The sequence below is a fragment of the Rhinoderma darwinii genome, chromosome 6 (genome assembly GCF_050947455.1).
Source record: "Rhinoderma darwinii isolate aRhiDar2 chromosome 6, aRhiDar2.hap1, whole genome shotgun sequence".
NCBI lineage: Eukaryota > Metazoa > Chordata > Amphibia > Anura > Rhinodermatidae > Rhinoderma > Rhinoderma darwinii.
Window position 1 is genome coordinate 75287380 of NC_134692.1, and position 24824 is coordinate 75312203.

At 41.2% G+C, this 24824-nt stretch overlaps 1 protein-coding gene across 1 annotated transcript in view; it reads left to right on the plus strand.

The window, feature by feature from the left end:
• Positions 1 to 24824, plus strand: part of WIPI2 (WD repeat domain, phosphoinositide interacting 2) — a 78314-nt gene that overhangs the window by 24595 nt on the left and 28895 nt on the right. The window contains exons 3-5 of the mRNA XM_075829964.1: positions 413 to 505; positions 17770 to 17840; positions 20618 to 20725. Of these exons, the coding sequence (XP_075686079.1) occupies positions 413 to 505; positions 17770 to 17840; positions 20618 to 20725 (272 nt within the window). The remainder of the gene's footprint in view (positions 1 to 412; positions 506 to 17769; positions 17841 to 20617; positions 20726 to 24824) is intronic.

Below are 24824 nucleotides of genomic sequence, written 5' to 3' on the forward strand. Positions count from 1 at the left end.
CTGTATTTTGCTGTGGATTTTCTGCAACAAATTCCGTTGCGGAAAATCCACAGTATTTACGCTACATGTGAATTTGGCCTTAATGCGAACTGCTTGTGAATGGCAATGCTGCCACCAAAAAAGGAATTGGTCTGGGAGAGGGCTGCATCTGATAACATATCTGCGACATGTGTTTCGATGCTTCCATAATTCAGGCTCCTGAACAAACCCTGTTTGTTTCCGTAAGGATTTGGGGGGGGGGGGTTAAAGGGTTTAGGGCAGTATTGGCAATGTCTGCTATTGATATACAAAGTTTTTTTAATATTACAGTATTACTAATCTATTCTATCCTAAAAATGTATCACAATTTAATGTTCGCAAACATGTGGAGACCTTTTACAAATAAGTCTTTGAATTGTTGTACACTTTACAGAGAGCAGCTAACATGATCCCTGCCCATAATAGCCCTCTGGCAGCTTTGGCTTTTGATGCAAGTGGCACAAAACTGGCAACCGCTTCAGAAAAGGTAACGTTCCTATTTGTAAATAACAATATTGCACTGTAAATAAGATTGTTGCTTGTGGAGGCTATATCTCTCCCCTATGAAACTTCCATATGGGAAATGTCCCAACCCCGGGTTGATCCAGGTGCGGGGCATATGTGTCTGACATGTACTACTGCTCATGGACCTGCCCAGTGTCCCAGTCGTTCTGGACCTGGATACTACTTTTCACCCACACACACATATAGCAACAGATTCCCCTAACCCCCAGTTGGACTCTCTTTGGTCATCTGCCTGACATCATGTCCTCCTGTCTACAAGAGGCTCATTTTCTGCATTTCTGCTGCTGCCCGAAAAACTATCATGCAGATCTGGCTGGGCCCAGACGTCCCGTCCCTCAGTTTATTTTTAGAAAAGTTGGTCTTTCAATTACGCCTGGATTGGGTGAACACCTCCCTGCAAAAAGAATCGAGAGTACGTGGTTTCTTTGAGACCTGGTAACCCATAATCCACATCCATCCTCCCCACACACATTAAGGCTATGTTCACACGGAGTATTTTGCCGAGTTTTTTGACGCGGAAACCGCGTCGCAAAACTCGGCAAAAACGGGCCGAAAACGCCTCGCGGGAAAAAGAAGCGACATGCCCTATCTTCGGGCGTTTATGCCTCTGACCTCCCATTGACTTCAATGGGAGGCAGAGAAAGCGTATTTCACGGTGTTTTATGCCCGCGGTGCTCAATGGCCGCGGGCGAAAAACGGAGCGAAAATCGGCGTGCAGGGAGAGGAAAATCTGCCTCAAACTTCCAAACGGAATTTTGAGGCAGATATTCCTCCTCCAAAATACTCCGTGTGAACACAGCCTTAGACCAGAATATGAGATTGTTTTTGTTCCACCGTCTGGTTCCTGGAACGGATGTTAGTTGGTGATCCTCTATAGTGGCCTGGTATAATCATACACACTTAGTGATTGGTCTCCCTTTTTCTTTTTTCTCATCAGTCTGTTCCTTTGAACCGTTGGGGTGTTTATGGTTTGCGCATCCTCATATCCCTGTTTCCCCCCCCCCCCTCCCCCCCATTTATCAAATTTTTCTCATTTTTATACAATTTTTTTTTCTTCTCCTCGCTCGCTACCACTAAACGCCATTCTTTAATACACAGCTGCAGCCCAGTAGTCTGGAATTCTGTACATTGAGAGTAAGCAGACACCACCCCCTCCTGTATCTCTGCAAGCTCCTTATTTGGACTCCCCCATGGATGACCTGCTCCCTGGAGCCCTCTCATCGGAATGACCCCCCCCCCCCTCCTTTTTGTTTTTTTCTTCTGCCCTCCCTTTTTGTTTCCCATCGAATTCCATGGCTGGTTGTAAAAAGTTATAAAATATTTATAATAAAAACATGTTGATAAAAAGGAAAAAAAAAAAAAGGTTTGTTGCTTTACATTATGTAGGCTCTGTTAATACTAGTGCCATGGCTTCCATTTTTACCGGCGCTATATTACGCTATTCTGGCTTTGTGAAAGACTTGCAAATTGTGACCGTAGCCTTACTAAAACTGACAAACTTCAGTTTATCAAGGATAAGTTGTGTTCGCTTACAAATACACTATAAATGCATGGGATATGTTTTACAACAAATCTGACATAACTGATGACTCTGTTAATAGCGAAAGCCATGACGATGGTGTTAACAGATCTAGAACCCATTCCCTGTTTGGCCACTTTTGACCTTCCTGACAGAGCCTCATTTTTCAAATCTGACATGTTTCACTTTATGTGGTAATAACTTCGGAATGTTTTTACCTATCCAAGCGATTCTGAGATTTGTTTTCTCGTGACACATTGGAATTTAAGTTAGTGGTAAAATTTGGTCGATACATTCAGTATTTAATTGTGAAGAACACCAAAATTTATCAAAAAAATTGCAAAAATTAGCATTTTTCAACATTTTTAAATGTATCTGCTTGTAAGACAAAATTGTTGCTAATTAACATCTCCCATATGTCTACTTTAGATTGGCATCCTTTTTTGAACATTCTTTTATTTTTCGGGGACGTTACAAGGCTTAGAACATAAACAGCAATTTCTCACATTTTCAAGAAAATTTAAAAAGGCTATTTTTACAGGGATGAGCTCAGTTGTGAAGTGACTTTGTGGGGCCTATACAATACAAACCCCCATAAGTTACCGCATTTTAAAAACTGCTCCGCTTAAAGTATTCAAAACAGCATTTCGAAAGTTTCTTAACCCTTTAGACGTTTCACAACAATTAAAGCAAATTAGAGGTGAAATTTACAAATTTCATTTTTTTTTTACAGAAATTCATTTTTAGTTTTTTTTGTAACACAAAGTTTTACCAGAGAAACGCAACTCAATATTTATTGGCCAGGATCTGCAGTTTTAGGAAATATCCCACATGTGGCCCTAGTGTGCTAATGGACTGAAGCACCGGCCGCAGAAGCAAAGGAGCAATTAGAGAATTTTGAGGCCTACTTTTTATTAGAATATATTTTAGGCACCATGTCAAGTTTGAAGGGCTCTTGTGGTGCCAAAACAGTGGGAAACCCCCAAAAGTGACGCCATTTGGGAAACTACACCCCTCAAGGAAATTATATAGGGTTATAGTGAGCATTTTGACCCCACGGGTTTTTTGCAGAAATTATTGGAAGTAGGCCATAGGTTTAGCTATTTTTTTTATCATTTCCACAAGGACTAACGGAAAAAAATACTGCAACATTTGTAAAGCAATTTCTCCCGAGTAAAACAATGCCCCACATGTGGTCATAAACTGCTGTTCGGACACACAGCAGGGCTTAGAATGGAAAGAGCGCCATTTGGCTTTTGGAGCTCAATTTAGCTGGAATGGTTTGCAGGGGCCATGTCGCATTTGCAAAGCCTCTGAGGGGACAAAACAGTGGAAGCACCCTACAAGTGACCCCATTTTGGAAAATACATCCCTTGTGGAAATTATCTAGTGGTATAGTGAGCATTTTGACCCCACAGGTTTTTTGCAGAAATTATTGGAAGTAGGCCGTGAAATGTAGGTTTAGCTATTTTCTTTTTCTCATTTCCACAAGGAGTAAAGGTTTAAAAGCACCACAACATTTGTAAAGCAATTTCTCCCGAATGAAAAAATACCCCATATTTGGTCATAAACGGCTATTTGGACACATGACAGGGCCCAGAAGCGCCATTTGACTTTTGGAGCTAGGATTTAGCTGTATGTGGATGCAATCTTGCTTTTGGTATACTAAAGGGGTAAATGAAGAATGCAATGACAAATTTATGGATGTGTGATACTCTTTGAAAAAATCCTTGATATACAGGCCTGGTTTTTCGGGGCAGGTTTCACAGTGGTAAATAGTGTCTTTTCTAATTCCCCTTTTGGAACGCACTGTGCACCTTTTTTATGTCCTCTTTTTTTGCAGTTTGGGGCACTTCATTGGGGAAATGTTGCCCTAGTACCATACGTGGACTATCGCTACCAGCAGATGTGCTTGGGCCCTCCCCTGCCTGGTTCCCAAATAGAAGTGCCTTGATCACCACCTTTTGAAAGTTAAGGAATGTCCCTCTCCGGCCTGCACATCGGGATAGCATGTATACAATTCCATCTGTATAATGTGCACGGCGGCTTTTTGTACAATACCTTTGTTTTCCGCAGGGCACTATACGGCTTCAGTACTTGATCAAAGGGATCAACCCTGCCCATATACTTATTGTAGCCCAGGATGCAATTTGGCTTGTGGGTCACTCTGGTGGTACCTTGTACAATGACAGGGGTGCTGCCGTCAATTGTGGTCAATATAAGGACATCCCTCTTTGTCCTCATATTTTACGAACAACATGTTCTCGCTGCATAGTTCCCTGCTCTTACCCCGTCTTCGGCTTTGGCTAAGCAGTGTTTTAGGGAGGCCTCTCTGATTTTTGCGCACAGTACCGCATGCTACAGTACTTCTGGCAGAAAGGCACCTAAATAGTGGGATTCTGGTATAGAAGTTATCCACATAAAGGTGATAACCCTTGTCCAGCAATGGGTGTATTAAATCCCACACTATTCTCCCACTAACTCCCAGGACGGGGGGGGGGGCATTTTTGGGGTTCAATAAGGGTTTTTCCCTTCGTAAACCCTAAACCTGTGTGTATACCCAGATGTACTCTCACACAGTTTGTAAAATTTAATTCCATACCTTGCCCTCTTATTGGGCAGGTATTGGCGGAATTTAAGCCTCCCCTTAAAATGAACAAGGGACAAGTCTATGGAAATCTATTTATCAGGGGTGTACACTTGTGAAAATTTGGTACTGAAATGACCAATGCCTGGCCTGATTTTAAGTAGACGGTCAAATGTGGGGTCGTCCTGGGGTGGGCACTGTGCATTATCATTATAATGCAAGAATTTTCTAAATCGATTCGGAACGTGTCCGGGTCATGGAAATGGCCATGTGGTAAATTGGTGTTGTACAAAATATCTGTACTCCAGTATTGCCTAACCTCTGGCTTCCTCACTAGTCCCATATGCAGCACAAGACTCCAAAATGTCATCATCTCCGCTGCATCTACTGGGTTCCACCACACAATGATGTAGAGAGGTTTTGGGTTAAAAGTTATTGGGCGTACAGATTCGTCTGGGCTACCATTAAATTAACAAACGCCTCAGAGAAAAAGACCTTGAAAGTCCATTTCTGTGAGGCCTGCAGTCTCGAACCGAATTTCTGAGCTGCCTATAAAATCTGGAATTTGAGGCACCTTATTTTTCGGGGGGTGGAGTCCACGTGGGATCAATCATTGGGGTTGCCTCAGCTGCTCTCCTGAGTCGCCTCTGGGGGGGTTCCTCATCACTGGAGGAGGAAGAAGAGGAGTGGGGCATATTCCTAGTCTCCCTCACTGGCCATATCACTGTCATTGTCAGAGGCAATGATGGCATAGGCCTCCTCGACTGAATACATCTGGACGAAAGACATTTTGATTTATTGCAGGGGGGTGGGGGTGTTTTAACATGTGTAATCAACTTTTACACAGTGGGGTGTGTTTGTAGTGTTTTTACACATGTATAGTGAACAGAAATGAGAAGATAAGAAGAATTAAAAAAAATAAAAGTAGGCGGATATAAAAAGTAAGACTAAGAATAAAATGAAACTAACAGTAAAAAAAATTGACAAACCATATATCTGTTATTTAAAATTTACTGTACGAACGTCCGTTAGAAAAAAAAAACTGAATGTCCGTCAGTAACTGACGCTATCTATTACTAAAAAAACAAACCTTGAAGTCTAAGGCTGGGTTCACACGACCTATTTTCAGACGTAATGGAGGCGTTTTACGCCTCGAATTACGTCTGAAAAAACTTTCAGTGGGCTTTACGATGTACTGTGCCGACGACCTGTCATTTTACGCTTCGCTGTCAAAAAACGGAGCGTAAAAAGACGTAGCATGTCACTTCTTGAGGCGTTTTTTGGAGCTGATTTTCCATTGAACACTATGAAAAACGCCTCAAAAAACGTCTGAAAAGAAGCCTCAAAAGAAGCTCCAAATTTCATTCTCCGCTTCAAAAAACGCCTGAAAATCAGAGGCTGTTTTCTCTGAAATCAGCTCCGTATTTTTCAGACGTTTTTTGTTAAGCGTATGAACATACCCTTACAGTGAACTATAGTAAATTTATACTAAAACTGCAGAAAATTGCAAGATATATCTATATCTAAAACTAAATTAACGTTTCTAACGCTAGCATATGCGACCCTAACTCCCTACCTACTAGCTACACCTAACTACTATTATATTTTCTCTTTTTTACTGTTTTAGAAAAAAAAAACCTGCGCCAGAAAAGATGCTGTTCAGTGATGTGCGTCGGAAAAGTGCGGGTGAAAAAATATAGTAAGACCAAAAAAAAAACCTGCATCAACAAATTACCACAGATGCTGATAACTAATCAGCAGTCTGTGGCCGCAGAGTGCACACAGGTAGATGGTGCAAATTTATAATTGAAAAAAAATTACAATTCCTGGACCAAAAATTGAGCACAAACGACGATCGGTGATGGCAGTCACTGATCAGCGCTCAACAGTCGCAGGACGCATACATGTAATTGGTGTCGGTGAAAAAAGGCAACAAAAAAAGTACCCAAGACCCTGCGGAAAAAACCCCCCACAGATGCTGATCAGTGATGGCGGTCACTAACCAGCACTTTGTGGCTGCAGAGCGCACACAGGGAGAGGGTGCAAATTAAAAAAAAAAAAATTGAGCACAGATGCTGATCAGTGATGGTGATCACTGATCAGCGCTCATTGAGCACAGGATAGGGGCAGGTAGATTTAGACACTGGGGTGGTACAGGGCCAAGGACAGGGCCAAAAAAATCTGTCTGATTACAAAAAAAAATATGCTGGTGATCAGACAGCAGCAGCAAAAGGAGGAGATCTTATTTTTTACACAGTAGTTCTATGTGCACTACAAATCCCAGAAAAGTGCAGAGCTGTGTTGGTAATCAAAACTCCCGCTGGTGCTCTAATTGGCCGGTCTGTAGTGACCGACCAATCAGACCGCTCCTAGAGGTGGCATCACTGCCACCTCTCTAGGTGACGTCGGTGGTGACGGGTGCTGTCTCAGACAGCAGCAATCACCACCGTCTAACTGCCCTGTGACTCCAGGGCACAGTTTTAACAAAAAATGCCTACAATTGGCCGATCAGAATTGACCGACCAATAGCAACGATCGTCGATGCGGGGGGGCGAAATAGCACCCTGGGTGAGTAGTAGAGATGGACTGCTGTCAGAGACAGCAGCCATCTTTACTTTGTCACTGTGCAATTAGCACCGGTGACCGCCTCCCGACAGCGCATGTCGGTAAGGGGTTAAAAATCCCGAAAGGACACTATATATTTGTTGTTTAATCCTGCACCAGAGACTGTATTTTGCCCCTTAGAGGCGCAGCCAGTTTTGGCCTTGTGGACACAACCCATTTTTTCAGAGTTAAAGTTTACAAATTATATTTTTTTTGCAGAAATTCATATTTGATCAATTTTTTTCTGTAATACAGAACGTTTTAATAGAGAAACGCAAATCAATATTTAGTGCCCAGATTCTACAGATTTTAGAAATATCCCACATGTGGCCTCATTGTGCTACTTATCTCAAACACAGGCTTCAGAAATGAAGGAAGACCTAGTGGATTTTGGGGCCTCCCTTATGTTATAATATATTTTAGGCACCATGTCCGGTTTGAAGAGCTCTTGTGGTGCCAAAACATAGGAAACGCTCTAAGTGTCACAGCTGTGTAGTATGTGGTCCCACTAGGCCGCTGCACAGTATCAGCTTGCCAGTCAATTAAAGTCTTTAGGACAAGAGTACCTGGGTAGAAGATGAACAGACATTCGGCATGGCAGATAACACTCGGCGTAGATGACACTTGGCACAGATGACAAACTGGACTCCGAAACTATACTACGTACTGGAACGAACACAATTACTGGTTACGGGATACAGGATACAACTAAGGGACTGTTTGCTAAACAAACATGGGCAGATACAACAACGCTCAGGCAAGGAGGAAGAGGCAGAGTCCTTTTTCTACAGGGAGGTTTGTAGGGATTCGATGAGGAGCTTAATTCTAGTGCGCACACTGGCCCTTTAAGGCCGAGAGCGAGCGCGGACCCTATGCACAGCAGCAGCAGAGGACAGTCTTGTGTGCCGGCGAATCAGAGGAGGGAGGCGCCGGCAAGAGCTCACAGGCCTGCGGCCGTTGGCGGGTAAGTGATGCCGATGGTCCGCGACCGTTGCCATTACAATAAGACACCATCTTGGAAACTACAGTTCCCAAGAAATTCATCCAGGTGTTAAGTGAGCATTTTGATCCCACAGGTGTTTTGCTGAAATCATTGGAATTTGGCCGTGAAAATGAAAATCGATATTTTTTTTTTCTCAAAAAATAAAGTTTTAGCACAGGTTTTTTCATTTTCATAAAGATTAAAGGAGAAAAAGCACTCTAACATTTGTAAAGTAATTTCGCCTGAGTATGGCAATTCCCCATATGTGGTAATAACCTGTTGTTTGGATCCACAGCATGGCTCAGAAAGGAAGGAGCGCAATTTGGCTTTTGGAGCTCAAATTTAGCTGGAACGGTTTTTGGGTGCCATGTTGCATTTACAAAGCTTCTGAGGGACCAAAATAGTGGAAACCCCCCCAAAAGTGACTCCACTTTGGAAACTTCTTCCCTTAGGGAATCTATCTAGGGGTATAGTGAGTATTTTGACCCCACAGGACTATTGCAGAATTTATTGGAATTAGAAAATTAAATTCAAATATTTTCAAAAACAATGTTTCATTTTTTAATTTTTACAAGGCATAAAGGAAAAAAATCACCCTGTCATTTGTGAAGCAATTTCTCCCAAGTACGGAAATACTCCATATGTGGTCATACACTGCTTTTTGGACACGGCAGGGCTCAGAATCGCTGGAGCGCTGTTTAGGTTCTGGAGCACAGATTTTGCTGGATTGGTGTTCGGGCACCATGTCGCATTTGCAAAGCCCCTGCGGTACCAGTGCAATGTGGAAACCCCCGAGATGTGACCCTATTTTGAAAACTACACCCCTCAAAGCACTTATCATTGCCTGGACATATGGCAGGGCTAAGGAGTGAGCACCATGCGTATTTGAGGCCTGTTTTGGTGATTTTCACAGCATTAGTCCACAATTGCAGAGCTCTGAGGTAAGATACTAAAACAAACCCCCAAGAAGTGACCCTTATTTTGGAAACTACACCCCTAAAGCAGCTTTTAAGGGTTGTAGTGAGCATTTTTACCCCACAGGTGCTTTTTTCATTAGAAATGAATATGCATCAGATGGTGCAAAGTGAAATTTGCAGTTTTACACTGATATGCCATTTTAGTGCGCAATATATGTTGTGCCCAGCTTATACCACTACAGACAAATACCACATAAACAGTAAACTTCTGTTTGGGTACACCTTAGGGCTCAGAAGGCAGGGAGCACCATTTGGCTTTTGGAGCGTAGATTTTGCTTGGTAGTAGTTACATAGTTGATAAGGTTTAAAAAAGACTCAGCTCCATCAAGTTTAACCTATAATCCTACCGTTCTAATCCAGAGGAACGCAAAACCCCCATGAGGTTGATGCCAATTGCCTCACTAGGGGAAAAATTCCTGACTTTAAATATGGCAATCAGAATAAATCAATGTCCCATCTCCAGAATCTAGTACTCATAACCTGTAATAATATAATTTTCCAAGAAAGGCATCAAGGCCCTTCTTGAACTTGTTCAAAGAATCAACCATCACAACATCCTGTGGCAGGATGAGAGTTCCGTAGTGTCACTGCTCTCACAGTAATGAATCCCAGTCTGTGATTTTTCCTCTACACATCGATGACCCCTTGTCGTTCTTACAGGCCTATGTGTAAAAATGTAATTAGAAAGATCTCTGTACTGTCCAATTATATATTTGTACATTGTAATTAGACCTCCCCTAAGCCGTCTTTCGTCTAAACTGAATAGCCCCAAGTTTGATCACCTTTCTTAGTATTGCAATCCGCCCATTCCCTTAATTATCTTTGTCGCCCTTCTTTGCACCCATTCTAGTTCAGCTTTGTCCTTATACACAGCTGCTCAAAATTGTACACAATATTCCATATGTGGTCTGACTAGTGATTTGTGCCTTATGTTATCTTATGCCTCCTTTGATGCATCCCATGATTTTATTGGCCTTGGCAGCAGCTACCTGGCACTGGTTGTTAAAGGTAAATGTACTGTCCACCAATATCCCCAAATCTTTTTTTAGTGGTAGTCTTACCCAGTGTTTTACCATTTAATGCATAATTGTAAAATTTGTTTTCTTGGGACAAGTGCATAACTTATATTTATCCACATTAAACTTAATTTGCCATTTCTCTGCCCAAACCTCCAGCTTCCCCAAATCCCCCTGTAGTGTTACATTATCCTCCTCTGTGTTGATCACTTTACAGAGCTTACTATCATCTGCAAAACTAAAATTATACTCTGTAATCCCTCTACAAGGTCATAATAAACATATTAAAAAGAAGAGGTCCCAATACTGACCCCTGTGGAAACTCACTGGTAACTGTGACCCACTCTGAGGAGGTACCATTAATAACCACCCTGTATTTTCTACTACTGATCCAGTTCTCTAACCAATTACACATATTTCCCCCTGTCCCAGCATTTTCATTTTATATACCAACCTTTTATGCGGTAGAGTATCAAACGCCTTTGAAAAGTCTAGATACATCACATCCACAGCCTCATCCAGGTCCAGTCTAGAACTTACCACCTCATAGAAGCTAATCAGATTGGTTTGACAGGACCGATCCCTCATAAACCCGCGCTGATTCTGCGTTAACAGCTTATTTGAATTGAGATACTCGAGGATAGCGTCTTAGAAAACCCTCAAATATTTTACCCACAATAGAGGTTAAATAGGATTTGTCACTAGTTTAGTAATGCCCGATCTCCTAGCTAATCTAATAGGCGCGGTCACCCTGATAATGCTAGTGAAAATTGTGTCCCAAAACGTTTATTTTAAAAGTAATGAGCACTTTTCTAAATATACAAATGAGGCTATACTAGACAAGTGGGTGTCAACAGCAGCGATTCTCCTGAGATGAAGCTGCCTCCCAGACTCTGACGCCGTCCTATCAGCATGAAGTTGCTTCACACGATATGAGAGACTGAGGCTGGAGGGAAGGGGGTTCACTTCAAATAGCAAAACCACCCAAAAGATTGAGGAATCGCTGTTTTTTTCCTATTCCACCCCACATATATTTTTTTCTCATTTCCCACTACAATATATGGTATAAAAAAAGGTGGTGTGAAAATCTACAACTTGTCCCGCAAGAAACAAGCCCTCATACGGCAATATTGATGGAAAAATATAAAAGTTATGGCTTTTGGAAGGTGGGGAGGAAAAAACAAAAGTGAAAATCTGAAAAATGGCTGCGGACAGGGAAGGGGTTAAACAAGGTTTCTCTTTTCTCTTCTCTGACAATTTGCACTATTTTATCAGGTCAATTATATAAAATTAATTTAAAATCCATTTTAATTCCAGGTTGTAATGCAACAAAACAAGAAAAACACCAAGTGGGTTTAATGCTTTTATGAGGCACTCTAACCGGGAGCCTTGGGGAAGGGTGGGGAGCATCTGGCAAGAAAGTGGGATAATTGTGATACTGAAGTAATAAAAAATAATATAAATGCAATAATTTAGTGGTTGATAAATGATAAATGATAAAAAACAAACAATAGATTTGGATTCGTGATTTGTGAAATGGGTGGTTGCAACCTACCCATTCCATCCTTCCAAATCCTACGATTTTTTTTATTTAACCCCTTAAGGACGCAGCCTAGTTTGGGCCTTAAGGCTCAGAGCTCATTTTTCAAATCTGACATATTTCACTTTATGTGGTAATAACGTCGGAATGCTTAAACCTATCCAAGTGATTCTGAGATTGTTTTCTCGTGACACATTGGGCTTCATGGTAGTGGTAAAATTTGGTTGATATATCCAGTGTTTATTTGTGAAAAATTGCAAAATTTAGAGAAAATTTAGAAATTTTTCTGAATTTAAATGCATCTGCTTGTAAAACAGATGGTTATACCACCAAAAATAGTTACTAGTTCACATTTCCCATATGTCTACTTTAGATTGGCATCATTTTTTGAACATTCTTTTATTTTTCTTGGACGTTACAAGGTTTAGAACATAAACAGCAATTTCTCATATTTTTAAGAAAATTTCAAAAGCCTTTTTTTTAAGGTACCTGTTCAGTTCTGAAGTGGCTTTGAGGGGCCTATGTATTAGAAATCCCCATAAAACACCCCATTTTAAAAACTAGACCCCTTAAAGTATTCAAAACAGCATTTAAACTTTTTTTTAACCCTTTATGCATTTCACAGGAATTAAATCAAAGTGGATGTGAAATTTGCAAATTTCATTTTTCTTGCTGAATTTAAATTTTATTCCATTTTTCTCTGTAGCACAGAATGTTTTACCAGAGAAATACTACTAAATATGTATTGTCCAGATTCTGCAGTTTTTAGAAATGTCCCACATGTGCCTCTAGTGCGCTCATGGACTAAAACACAAGCCCTAGAAGCAAAGAAGCACCTAGTGCATTTTGAGGCCTCTTTTTTATTAGAATATATTTTAGGCAGCATGCCAGGTTTGAAGAGGTGTTGAGGTGCCAAAACAGTAGGAATCTCCCAAAAGTGACCCCATTTTGGAAACTACACCCCTCAAGGAATTAATTTATGGTTGTTGTTACCATTTTGACCCTACGGTTTTTACTCAGCACGTATTTGAATTGGGCTGTGAAATTAAAAAAATTCATTTTTTCCAATAAAATGTAATTTTTCATCAACATTTCTTATTTTCACAGGGAACAAAATACTTCATTTTGTTGCCCAATTTCTCCTGAATGCAGCAATACCCCACTTGTGGCGATAAACTGCCGTTTGGGCCCATGGGAGGCCTCAGAACGGAAGGAGCGCTGTGTGTTCTTTGGAGTGCAGATTTTGCTGGATTGGTTTTCGGTGCCATGTCGCATTTGCAAAACCCCAGAGGTATCAAAGCAATTGAAACCCACCAGAAGTGACCCCATTTTGGAAACTACACCCCTCAAGGAATTCATTTATGGGTGTTGTGACCATTTAGACCCCACAGTTTCTACACAGAATTTATTTGAATTTGGCTGTGAATTAAATAAAATGTAATTTTTTCCAATAAGATGTAGCTTTGGCTCAAAATGTCTTATTTTCACAAGGAATAAAATAGTCCATTTTGTTGCCCAATTTCTCCTGAGTGCAGCAATACCCTATTTGTGGTGATAAACTTCTGTTTGGGCCCATGGGAGAGCCCAGAAGGAAAGGAGCGCTGTGTGTTCTTTGGAGTCCAGATTTGCTGGATTGGTTTTCGGGTGCCATGTGGTATTTGCAGAGCCCCAGAGGTATCAAAGCAATGGAAACCCACCAGAAGTGACCCCATTTTGGAAACTACACTCTTCAAGAAATTCATTTATGAGTGTTGTGACCATTTAGACACCATAGTTGTTTCACAGAATTTATTTGAAATGGGCTGTGAATTGACAAAAATGTAATTTTTTCCAATGTGATGTCGTTTTGGCTAAAAATTTCTTATTTTCGCAAGGAATAAAATACCCCATTTTGTTGCCCAATTTGTCCTGAGTGCGGCAGTACCCCATTTGTGGTGATAAACTGCCGTTTGGGCCCATGGGGAGACGCAAAAGGAAAGGACCACCATTTTGCCTACTGGGGATTTCATGGTGCTAAGTCATGTATGCAGAAGCCCCTGAGGTACCAGTACAGTTGAAACCCGCAAGAAGTGACCCCGTTTTAAAAACTACACCCTTGAGGCATTCATCTAGAGGTGTAGTGAGCATTTTGACCGGAGACATACACCCCATAAACTGTAATGTGGGTTCTCCCGGGTATGGCAATACCCTACATGTGGCTATTATCAGCTGCCTGGGCACACAGCAGGGCTCAGAGGGGAAAGACGAGGGGGATAAGATGTGCGGAGGGCATCGGGGTAAGTAAAACTGGGGTATATTAAAAATAAAGGGATGTATGATACATTTTAAAACACTTTCATACAGAGCCTTAGTTTTTCGGGACATGTGTCACATTGATATATTGTGTCCTCCCTGATCACCCTCTTATAGCAGACTTTGCACCTCTGACTTTTTCCCTTCTTGCCAGTTTGGGGAACTTTTCGGTATGATGTGCACGACCAGCTTCTTATACCACACCGCATGGCGCTGTAGGGCTTCAGGACTTGATCTGACAAGTCCACACCTCCCATGTATCTATTGTAGTCCAGGATGCAGTCTGGTTTGGGGGTCTCTGTACAGGTACATGGGTACTGGTGTGGCATCTCTCTGGTCTTGTACTTGACACACAATATGTTGCTGCTAGATTGTGCCCTGGTCCCACCCCTTCTGAGTCTTTGCCCAAGCAGAGTCTTAGGGAGGCCTCTCAGATTTCTTTTAGCAGTGCCGCATGCCGCAGGACTTCTGGAAGCGAGGCACTTGAAGAGCGGGACGCTGATATAAAAATAATCCAGGTAGAGGTGGTGCTGGGGCTGAATACTGGTGTCCTTCCCTTCATATATCCTAAATTTGTAGGTATACCCTGATGCACTCTCGCACAGCTTATACATCTTCACGCCATACCTTGCCCTCTTACTCGGCAGGTACTGGCGGAATTGAAGCCTCCGTTTAAAATGTACCAGGGACTCATCAATAGAAATACACTTCTCGGGGGTGTATGCTTGGGAAAACCGGGCACCGAAACGGTCTAATAGGGGTCTCAGTTTATACAAACGGTTAAAACTGGGGTCATCTCGGGGTGGGCACGGCTCATTATCAGTATAATGTAAGAAGCGAAGTATTGCCTCATTTTTTTTTTTTTTTTAGGTTACAGTTCAGTTCTGAAGTTGCTTTGAGGGGCCTATATATTAGAAACCCCTATCAAACACCCCTTTTTAGAAACTAGACCCCTCAAAGTATTCACAACAGCATTTAGAAAGTTTATGAACCCTTTAGGTGTTTCACAGAAATTTAAAGCAAAGTAGAGGTGAAATTTAAATTATTTTTTTTTGTCAGAAAATCCTTTTTATACCATTTTTTTTATAACACAAAAGGTTTTACCAGAGAAACGCAACTCAAAATTTATTGCCCAGATTCTGCAGTTTTGAGAAATATCCCACATGTGGCCCTAGTGCGGTAATGGACTGAAGCACCGGCCTCCGAAGCAAAGGAGCACCTAGTGGATTTTGAGCGCTCCTTTTTATTACGCACCATGTCCGGTTTGAAGAGGTCTTGTGGTGCCAAAACAGTGAAAACCCCCCAAAAGTGACCCCATTTTGGAAACTAGACCCCTTGAGGAATCCATTGTAGTTTTGTTGGGGTGCATGCGGCTTTTTGATCAGTTTTTATTCTATTTTTACGTGGCGCGGTGACTAAAAAACCGCAATTCTACTATTGTTTTTTTGTTCTATTTTTTTTACAGCGTTCACCGTGCGCTATAAATGACATATTCACTTTATTCTGCGGGCGATACGATTACGGTGATACCAGATGTTTATAGGTTTTTTATGTCTTATGGCGTTTGCACAATAAAATACTTGTTGTAATAAATCATTTACTTTTTGTGTTACCTTATTCTAAGAGCCATAACGTTTTTATTTTTCCTTCAAAAAAGCCGTGCGAGGACTTATTTTTTACGTAACGAACTGTAGTTTTGATCAGTACCATTTTTAGGTACATGCAACTTTTTGATCTCTTTTTATTCCATTTTTTGGGAGGTGAAGTGACCAAACAATTGTGATTCTGGTACGGTTTATTATTTATTTTTTTTACGGCGTTCACCGCGCGGGATAAATAACGAAATAATTTTGTAGTTCAGGCCGTTACGGACGCGGCGATACCAATTATGTATAGTTTATTTGTTTATTTATTTTAATAATAAAGACTGATCAGGGAAAAGGGGGGGATTTTTACTTTTATTACTTTTAAAACTTTTATTTTCTTATTTTTACACAACTTTTTTTTACTTTAACTTTTTTACTTTGTCCCACTAGGGGACTTGAGGGCAGGAGGCCCTGATCGCTATTCTAATACACTGCACTACATGCGTAGTGCAGTGTATTAGAACTGTCAGCTACTCACTGACAGCAAGCATAGTGGGTCCTGACTCTGTCAGGACCCACTAGGCTTCCGTCGATGGCATAGCCGGACGCCATTTTTTGGTGTCCGGTTGCCATAGTCACCATCGCCGGCCGCTATCGTGTAGCAGGCCGGCGATGGCGGATTAACCCCTAAGAAGCCGCGATCGCTATTGAACGCGGCTTCTGAGGGGTTAAATCTGCGGGGACCACCGCGATCGGTCCCTGCACATTGAGCTGTGATAGCCTGCTGTCGGAAACAGCAGCTATCACAGCTCATGAACGCGCCCCGCGCGAACGGCGCCGTGTTTACTCCATGACATACTATTATGTCATGGAGCGCGAACTATGCACTTACCATGACATAATAGTATGTCCTGGAGCGTTAAGGGGTTAACCTCAAATTGTGGTAAAAATCTTTTTTTTTTTTTTTAATCTCTCCATTTATTCACACTCCAGCCCTGCTATATGGGATTTTAACAAATTGTTGGCTCTGTAACTGTATCCCCTCTAGTCATCTTTGTATTGTGTGAGTTTTGGTTTTTTTCTCATGAAAAGTTCTATAAAGGGGGGATGTAATATCCTGATCAGAAGACAACATTTCCAAAACAATGGTGCAGGTTGCTTTCTTGCTTTAAAGAGGCTCTATCACCAGATTTTGCAACCCCGATCTCCTATTGCAGCAGATCGGCGCTGCAATGTAGATAAGAGTAACGTTTTTTTTTTTAAAAACGAGCATTTTTGGCCAAGTTATGACCATTTTTATATTTATGCAAATGAGGCTTGCAAAAGTACAACTGGGCGTGTTTAAAGTTAAAGTACAACTGGGCGTGTATTGTGTGTGTACATCTGGGCGTTTTTACTTGTTTTACTAGCTGGGCGTTGTGAATAGAAGTGTATGATGCTGACGAATCGGCATCATTCACTTCTCTTCGTTACCACCCAGCTTCTGGCAGTGCACAGACACACAGCGTGTTCTCGAGTCCTGCATCGTGTCGGACGAGCGAGCACACATCGGCACCAGAGGCTACATTTGATTCTGCAGCAGCATCAGCGTTTGCAGGTAAGTCGATGTAGCTACTTACCTGCAAACGCTGATGCTGCTGCTGCAGAATCAACTGTAGCCTCTGGTGCCGATGTGTCCTCGCTCGTCCGACACGATGCAGGACCTGGGGCAGGAAGTGAGTGACGTCACAGCGTGATCTCTCGAACACGCTGTGTGTCTGTGCACTGCCAGAAGCTGGGTGGTAACGAAGAGAAGTGGATGATGCTGATTCGTCAGCATCATACACTTCTAGTCACAACGCCCAGCTAGTAAAACAAGTAAAAACGCCCAGTTGTACATAACTTTAAACACGCCCAGTTGTACTTTAGAAAGCCTCATTTGCATAAATATAAAAATGGTCATAACTTGGCCAAAAATGCTCATTTTTGAAAAAAAAAACACGTTACTCTTATCTACATTGCAGCGCTGATCTGCTGCAATAGGAGATGCAAAATCTGGTGACAGAGCCTCTTTAACAAGTTTGGTTGCTGGTTAGATATTTGATTTTCATCTGGAACGTCTGACACAATGCTTTCATCCTCAGGGCACAGTGATCCGTGTTTTTTCCATTCCAGAAGGTCAGAAGCTGTTTGAGCTCAGGCGAGGAATGAAAAGGTAAATCAGTTTTATAAGTTTACACACTCGATATTGAATTATTAGGTATTTCAGATTCAGGGGCAACTTCTTGACCCTGATATAAAATCTGTCACAAGGCTCCTCCTCTACAGGCCAGGGTGCGACTACTATCTCTGCACTTCCTATTGTTACCTTGCTGTTTACATATAATTCCTATATGTGTACCTGTAAATTTTTTCGCAGTTTGTCCTGCCGTACACTCTTTGCAGTGTCCACATTTGTAGCAACCATTTTTTATTTTTTTTGCCTAACCAACATTCTTTCCATCCGGGAATTTGTTAGGTGACTATGCATGACTCTTATCTCCTATACTCTTTCCTTTCCTATATTTCACCTGTGCCTAAGTGGATAATATCTCTTACATCCATATCCATCTGGAGACTAGCCAAATATTTTTTCATGATATCTTTAATTACATGATTTGCCCTATCAAAAGTCCCTTTAAGTCTAATGGGCTGTTTTGTAAGTTTTCTTTGGGGAATGAGGAGTTCTTCCCTTTTTTAGAATAGAACTGTAATTATTTATTTATTTATTTTTTATCAATTAACAAAATGAGTGAACAGAAGAGAAATCCAAATCAAATCAATATTCGGTGTGACCACTCTGCCTTTGACAGAGCATCAATTCTTCTAGGTACACTTGCACACAGTTTTTGAAGGAACTCGGCAGGGAGGTTGTTCCAAACATCTTGGAGAACTAACCACAGATCTGCGGATGTAGACTTCCTCAAATCCTTCTGCCTCTTCATGTAATCCCAGACAGACTTGATGATATCAGGGCTCTGTGGGGGCCATATCATCACACTCAGGGCTCCTTGTTCTTCTTTACGATGAAGATAATTCTTAATGACATTGGTTGTTGTCATGCTGCAGAATACATTTAGAGCCAATCGTATGATTCCCTGATGGTATTGCATGATGGATAAGTATCTGCTTGTATGTCTCCGCTTTGAGGACACCATTAATCTACACTAAATGCCCAACTCCATTTGCTGAAATGCAGCCCCAAATTGCAGCTTCACTGTTGCCTGCAGAGACACATTATTGTACTGCTCGCCAGCCCTTCGACAAACAAACTGCTTACTGCTACAGCCAAATATTTACAATTTTCACTCATCAGTCTAGAACACCTGCTGCCATTTTTTTGAAACCCAGTTTCTATGTTTTCATTCATAGTTGAGTTGCTTGGCCTTGATTCTACGTTGAAGGTATGGCTATTTGGTTGCAATTTTTCCATAAAGACCACTTCTGGCCAGATTTCTCAGAGCAATAGATGGGTGTAACTTGGTCCCACTGGTTTCTGCCAGTCGTGAACTGATGGCACTGCTGAACATCTTCCCATTTCAAAGGAAAGCATGATGTGTCTTTAAACTGCCGCACTAAGATTCCATGACTGACCACTGCGTCTACGGTACTCAATGTTGCCCCTTTTTTTAGGCTTCTTCAAAAGAGCTTGAACAGCACATCTTGGAACCCATATCTGCTTTTAAATATTTGCGTGGGAGAGACATTGCTGATGCAGTATAACCAACTTGATGCTCTGCTCAGTCTTGCCATGGTGGACCTGTGACCTGAAACTTTCTCCCACAAGCTCATCTTTGTAGCGGAGTTTGGCTGTTCCTCACCCAGTTTTAAGCCCCCTACACAGCTGTTTCTGTTAATGACTGTGTTTCAACCTACACATGAAAATGATGATCATCATCACCTGTTTGGTGTAATTGGTTAATCATACACCTGACTTTAATCTTACAAACTCCATGACTTTGTGTAAGTGTACCTAGAAGAATTGATGCTGTTTTGAAGGCACTTCTGGGACCCACATCTATCTCTAGAACGGGGCCCCCTAAGCCCCGTTCTATCTTACCCGTCTCCGCTGTCTTCCGGCCACTTCCTGCTTACATGGTCAAGTTACGGAAACAGTGTAACTCACTGAGTTACGCAGTTTTCATAACTCCCATAGAACTGAATAGTAGTTACGGAAACAGCGTCGCATGCTACGCTGCTTCTGTAACTGCCATTCACTACTATGGGAGTTACGGAAGCAGCATAGCTCAGTGAGCTACGCGGTTTCCGTAACTCATCCATGTATTGCAGTGTATTGTACCAGCGATCCAATGATCGCTGGTTCAATTCCCCTAGGGGAACTAATAAAATATGTAAAATAAAAAAGTTAAATACATTTTCAGGAGTGTAAAAAAATGTTAAAAGTGAAAAAAAAAACACATTTCCCGTTTTTCCCCAAGCACAATGTAAAAATAAAAAAATTAGTATCGCTGCATCCGTAAAAGTCTGAAGCTATTACAATATAGCATTATTTAACTCACACAGTGAACGGTGTAAAAAAATAAAAAATGTAAAACCCCAGAATCGTTGTCTTTTGGTCACAATAGCCCTAAAAAGAATGAAATAAAAAGTGATAAAAAAAATCGTATGTACCAAAAATATGGTGCTAATAAAAACTACAGCTCGTCCCGCAAAAAATAAACCCTCACACCGCTCAAATGATGGAAAAATATCATTTATGGCTTTCAGAATGTGGTGAAACTGAATAAATTATTTTTTTTAACCAATAGTTTTTGCTTTGTAAAAGAAGTAAAATATGACATTTTTTCCTATTTTCTGTTTTCTAAAACCTGGGTGCGTCTTATGGTCCGAATAATATGGTATACATATTTATTATTACTATTTACATGAAATAAGATGCTAAAATAATGTCCCTTTGATATTACATTTGTTTTTCTTAATCCATGTCTTTAGGTGTGTGACAATATTTTCATTAGCATTCAGCATGGATGGCACATTTCTTTCAGCTTCAAGTAACACAGAGACTGTACATATCTTCAAGTTAGAGACAGTCAAGGAAAAGTACGTACCAATTTTTTTTTTTTCAATATTTTAATTCACCACAAATGTCACAAGGATTATTAATATATGTATATAAAATAAACTTCACCGCCATAGTGCAGTCCGTCACTTTTCATTGCACCAAATGCGTACTTATTTCTCCATGTTTTGTAGCTGATAAGTGTTCTGTGTGTATAACCCAATGGGGGAGATTTATTAAGACTGGCGTCTCATACGCTAATCTTAACCCCTTCCCGCTGCGGCCACCTTCCTGACAGAGCCTCATTTTTCAAATCTGATTTGTCCCTTTTATGTAGTAATAAGTTTGGAATGCTTTTACCTATTCAAGGGGTTCTGAGATTTTTTTTTTCTCATGACCCATTGATGTCCACTGTTCATGGTAAAATTTGGTCGATACATTCAGTATTTAATTGTGAAAAACACCAAAATGTAGCGAAAAAGTGCAAAAATTTGCGGTTTTCTACATTTAAATGCATCTGCTTGTAAGACCGATAGTAATACCACACAAAATAGTTGCTAGTTAATATTTCTGAAGTGTCTACTTTAGATTGGCATTTTCTTCAACATCCTTTTATTTTTCTAGGAAGTTACAAGGCTTCTAACTTTAGCAGAAATGTCTCACATTTTCAAGAAAATTTCAAAAGGCTATTTTTTTAGGCACTAGTTCAGTTCTGAAGTAGCATTAAAGGGGCTCATACTTTACAAACCCCCATAAAACAGAATTTAGAAAATGTCTTAGCCCTTTTAAGCGTTTCACACGAATTAAAGCAAAGTAGAGGTGAAAGTTAGAGATTCCATATTTTATTTATTTTTTTGCAGAAATTCATTCTTAACCCCTTCCCGCTCCTGGACGTACTATTACGTCATGGCAGCTGTATCGTTCGCGCTCCGTGACCTAATAGTACATCTCGGGAGTAACGGCCGTTTCGGCCGTCCTCCCGACACATACAGGAGCTGTGACATAGAGATCGCGGCTTTTTAGGGGTTAAGCTGCCATCGCCGGCCTGCTACCCGATAGCGGCCGGCGATGGTGACTATGGCAACCGGACACCAAACAATGGCGTCCGGCTATGCCATAGACGGAAGCCTAGTGGGTCCTGACAACGTCAGGACCCACTATGCTTGCTGTCAGTGAGTAGCTGACAGTTCTAATACACTGCACTACGCATGTAGTGCAGTGTATTAGAATTGCGATCAGGGCCTCCTGCCCTCAAGTCCCCTAGTGGGACAAAGTAATACAGTAAAAAAAAAGTTAAAAGAAGTTGTGTGAAAATAAAAGTTTTAAAAGTATTAAAAGTAAAAATCCCCCTTTTTCCCTTATCAGTCATTTATTATTAATAAAAATATATAAACCAACAAATAAACTATACATAATTGGTATCGCCGCGTCCGTTACGGCCTGAACTAGAAAATTATTTCGTTATTTATCCCGCACGGTGAACGCCGTAAAAGAAAATAATAATAAACCGAACCACAATCACAATTGTTTGGTCACTTCACCTCCCAAAAAATGGAATAAAAAGAGATCAAAAAGTCGCATGTACCTAAAAATGGTACTGATCGAAACTACAGTTCGTTACGCAAAAAATAAGTCCTCGCACGGCTTTATTGATTGAAAAATAAAAAAGTTCTGGCTCTTAGAATAAGGCAACACAAAAAGCAAATGATTGTTTACAAAACGTATTTTATTGTGCAAACGCCATAAGACATAAAAAAAAACTATAAACATCTGGTATCGACGTAATCGTATCGCCCCGCAGAATAAAGTGAATATGTCATTTATAGCGCACGGTGCACGCAGTAAAAAAAAAAAGAATAAAAAAACAATAGTAAAATTGCTGTTTATTAGTCACCACGCCACCTAAAAATAGAATAAAACTGATCAAAAAGCTGCATGCACCCCAATAAAACTACAATGCATTCCTCAAGGGGTCTAGTTTCCAAATTGGGCTCACTTTTGGGGGGTTTCCAATGTTTTGGCACCACAAGACCTCTTCAAACCGGACATGGTGCCTAATAAAAAGGAGGGCTCAAAATCCACTAGGTGCTCCTTTGCTTCGGAGGCCGGTGCTTCAGCCCATTACGCACTAGGGCCACATGTGGGATATTTCTCAAAACTGCAGAATCTGCACAATACGTATTAAGTTGCGTTTCTCTGATAAATCCTTTGGTGTTATAAAAAAAATGGTATAAAGAGGATTTTCAGACAAAAAAAAATATGTAAATTTCACCTCTACTTTGCTCTAAATTTCTGTGAAACACCTAAAGGGTTCATAAACTTTCTAAATGCTGTTGTGAATACTTTGAGGGGTCTAGTTTCTAAAATGGGGTGTTTGATAGGGGGTTTCTAATATATGGGCCCCTCAAAGCAACTTCTGAACTGAACTGTAACCTAAAAAAATAAATAAATGAGGCAATACTTTGCTTCTTACATTATACTGATAAGGAGCCGTGCCCACCCCGAGATGACCCCAGTTTTGACAGTTTGTATAAATGGAGACCCCTATTAGACCGTTCCAGTGCCCGGTTTTACCAAGCATTCACCCCCGAAAGTGTATTTCTATTGATGAGTCCTTGGTACATTTTAAAGGGAGGGTTCAATTCCGCGAGTACCTGCCGGGTAAGAGGGCAAGGTATGGCGTGAAGATGTATAAGCTGCGAGAGTGCATCCGGGTATACCTACAGGTTTAGGCTATATGAAGGAAAGGCCTCCCCCAAACCAGACTGCATCCTGGACTACAATAGGTACATGGGAGGTGTGGACTTGTCAGATCAAATCCTGAAGCCCTACAGCGCCATGCGGTGTGGTATAAGAAGCTGGCCGGGCACATCATACAGATGGCATTGTACAATGCGTACGTGCTACGTCGATGTGCAGGCCAGACGGGAACTTTCCTGGAATTTCAAGAGGTGATTATCAAGAACCTAATCTTTTAGGGACCAAGAAGGGGGGGCACCCAGTACTTCTGGAAGCGGGGCCACACGCATCGTACCAAGGCGGCAACACTTTCCAGGAGAAGTTCCCCAAACTGGCAAGAATGGAAAAAGTCAAAAGAGGTGCAAAGTCTTCTATAAGGGATGACACAATATATCAATGTGACAGGTGTCCTGAATAACCAGCGCTCTGTATAAAAGTCAGTTTTAAAATTTAGGAGATAAGGGGATAAAAAATTGAATATCCGAGGGCGCAGCTGTACTGAAAATTGCTTTTATTTGTACAACAACAAATTTTAAAATTTATCATACATCCCCTGGTTTATAATTTACCCCAATTTTACTTACCTTGATGCACTCCGCACAGCTTATCCCCCCTCGTCTTTCCCCTCTGAGCCCTGCGGTGTGTCCAGGCAGCTGATTATAGCCACATGTAGGGTATTGCCATACCCGGGAGAACCCACATTACAGTTTATGGGGTGTAGGTCTCTGGTCAAAATGCTCACTACACCTCTAGATGAATGCCTTAAGGGTGTAGTTATTAAAACGGGGTCACTTCTTGCGGGTTTCAACTGTACTGGTACCTCAGGTGCTTCTGCATACATGACTTCGCACTAGAAAGTCCCCAGTAGGCCAAATGGTGGTCCTTTCCTTCTGAGCCCTCCCATGGGCCCAAACGGCAGTTTATCACAACAAATGGGGTATTGCGGCACTCAGAACAAATTGCGCAACAGAATGGGGTATTTTGTTTCTTGTGAAAATAAAAAATTTTCAGCCAAAACGACATATTATTTGAAAAAAATAATGTTGTTTTCATTCCCAGCCCAATTCAAATAAGTTCTGTGAAGAAACTATGGTGTCTAAATGGTCACATTACCCATAAATGAATTCCTTGAGGGGTGTAGTTTCCAAAATGGGGTCACTTCTGGTGGGTTTCCATTGCTTTGATACCTCTGGGGCTCTGCAAATGCGACATGGCACCCGAAAACTAATCCAGCAAAATCTGGACTCCAACAAACATATAGCGCTCCTTTCCTTCTGAGCCCTCCCATGGGCCCAAACGGCAGTTTATTACCACAAATGGGGTATTGCCACACTAAGGACAAATTGGGCAACAAAATGGGGTATTTTGTTCCCTGTGAAAATAAGAAATTGTGATCACAAA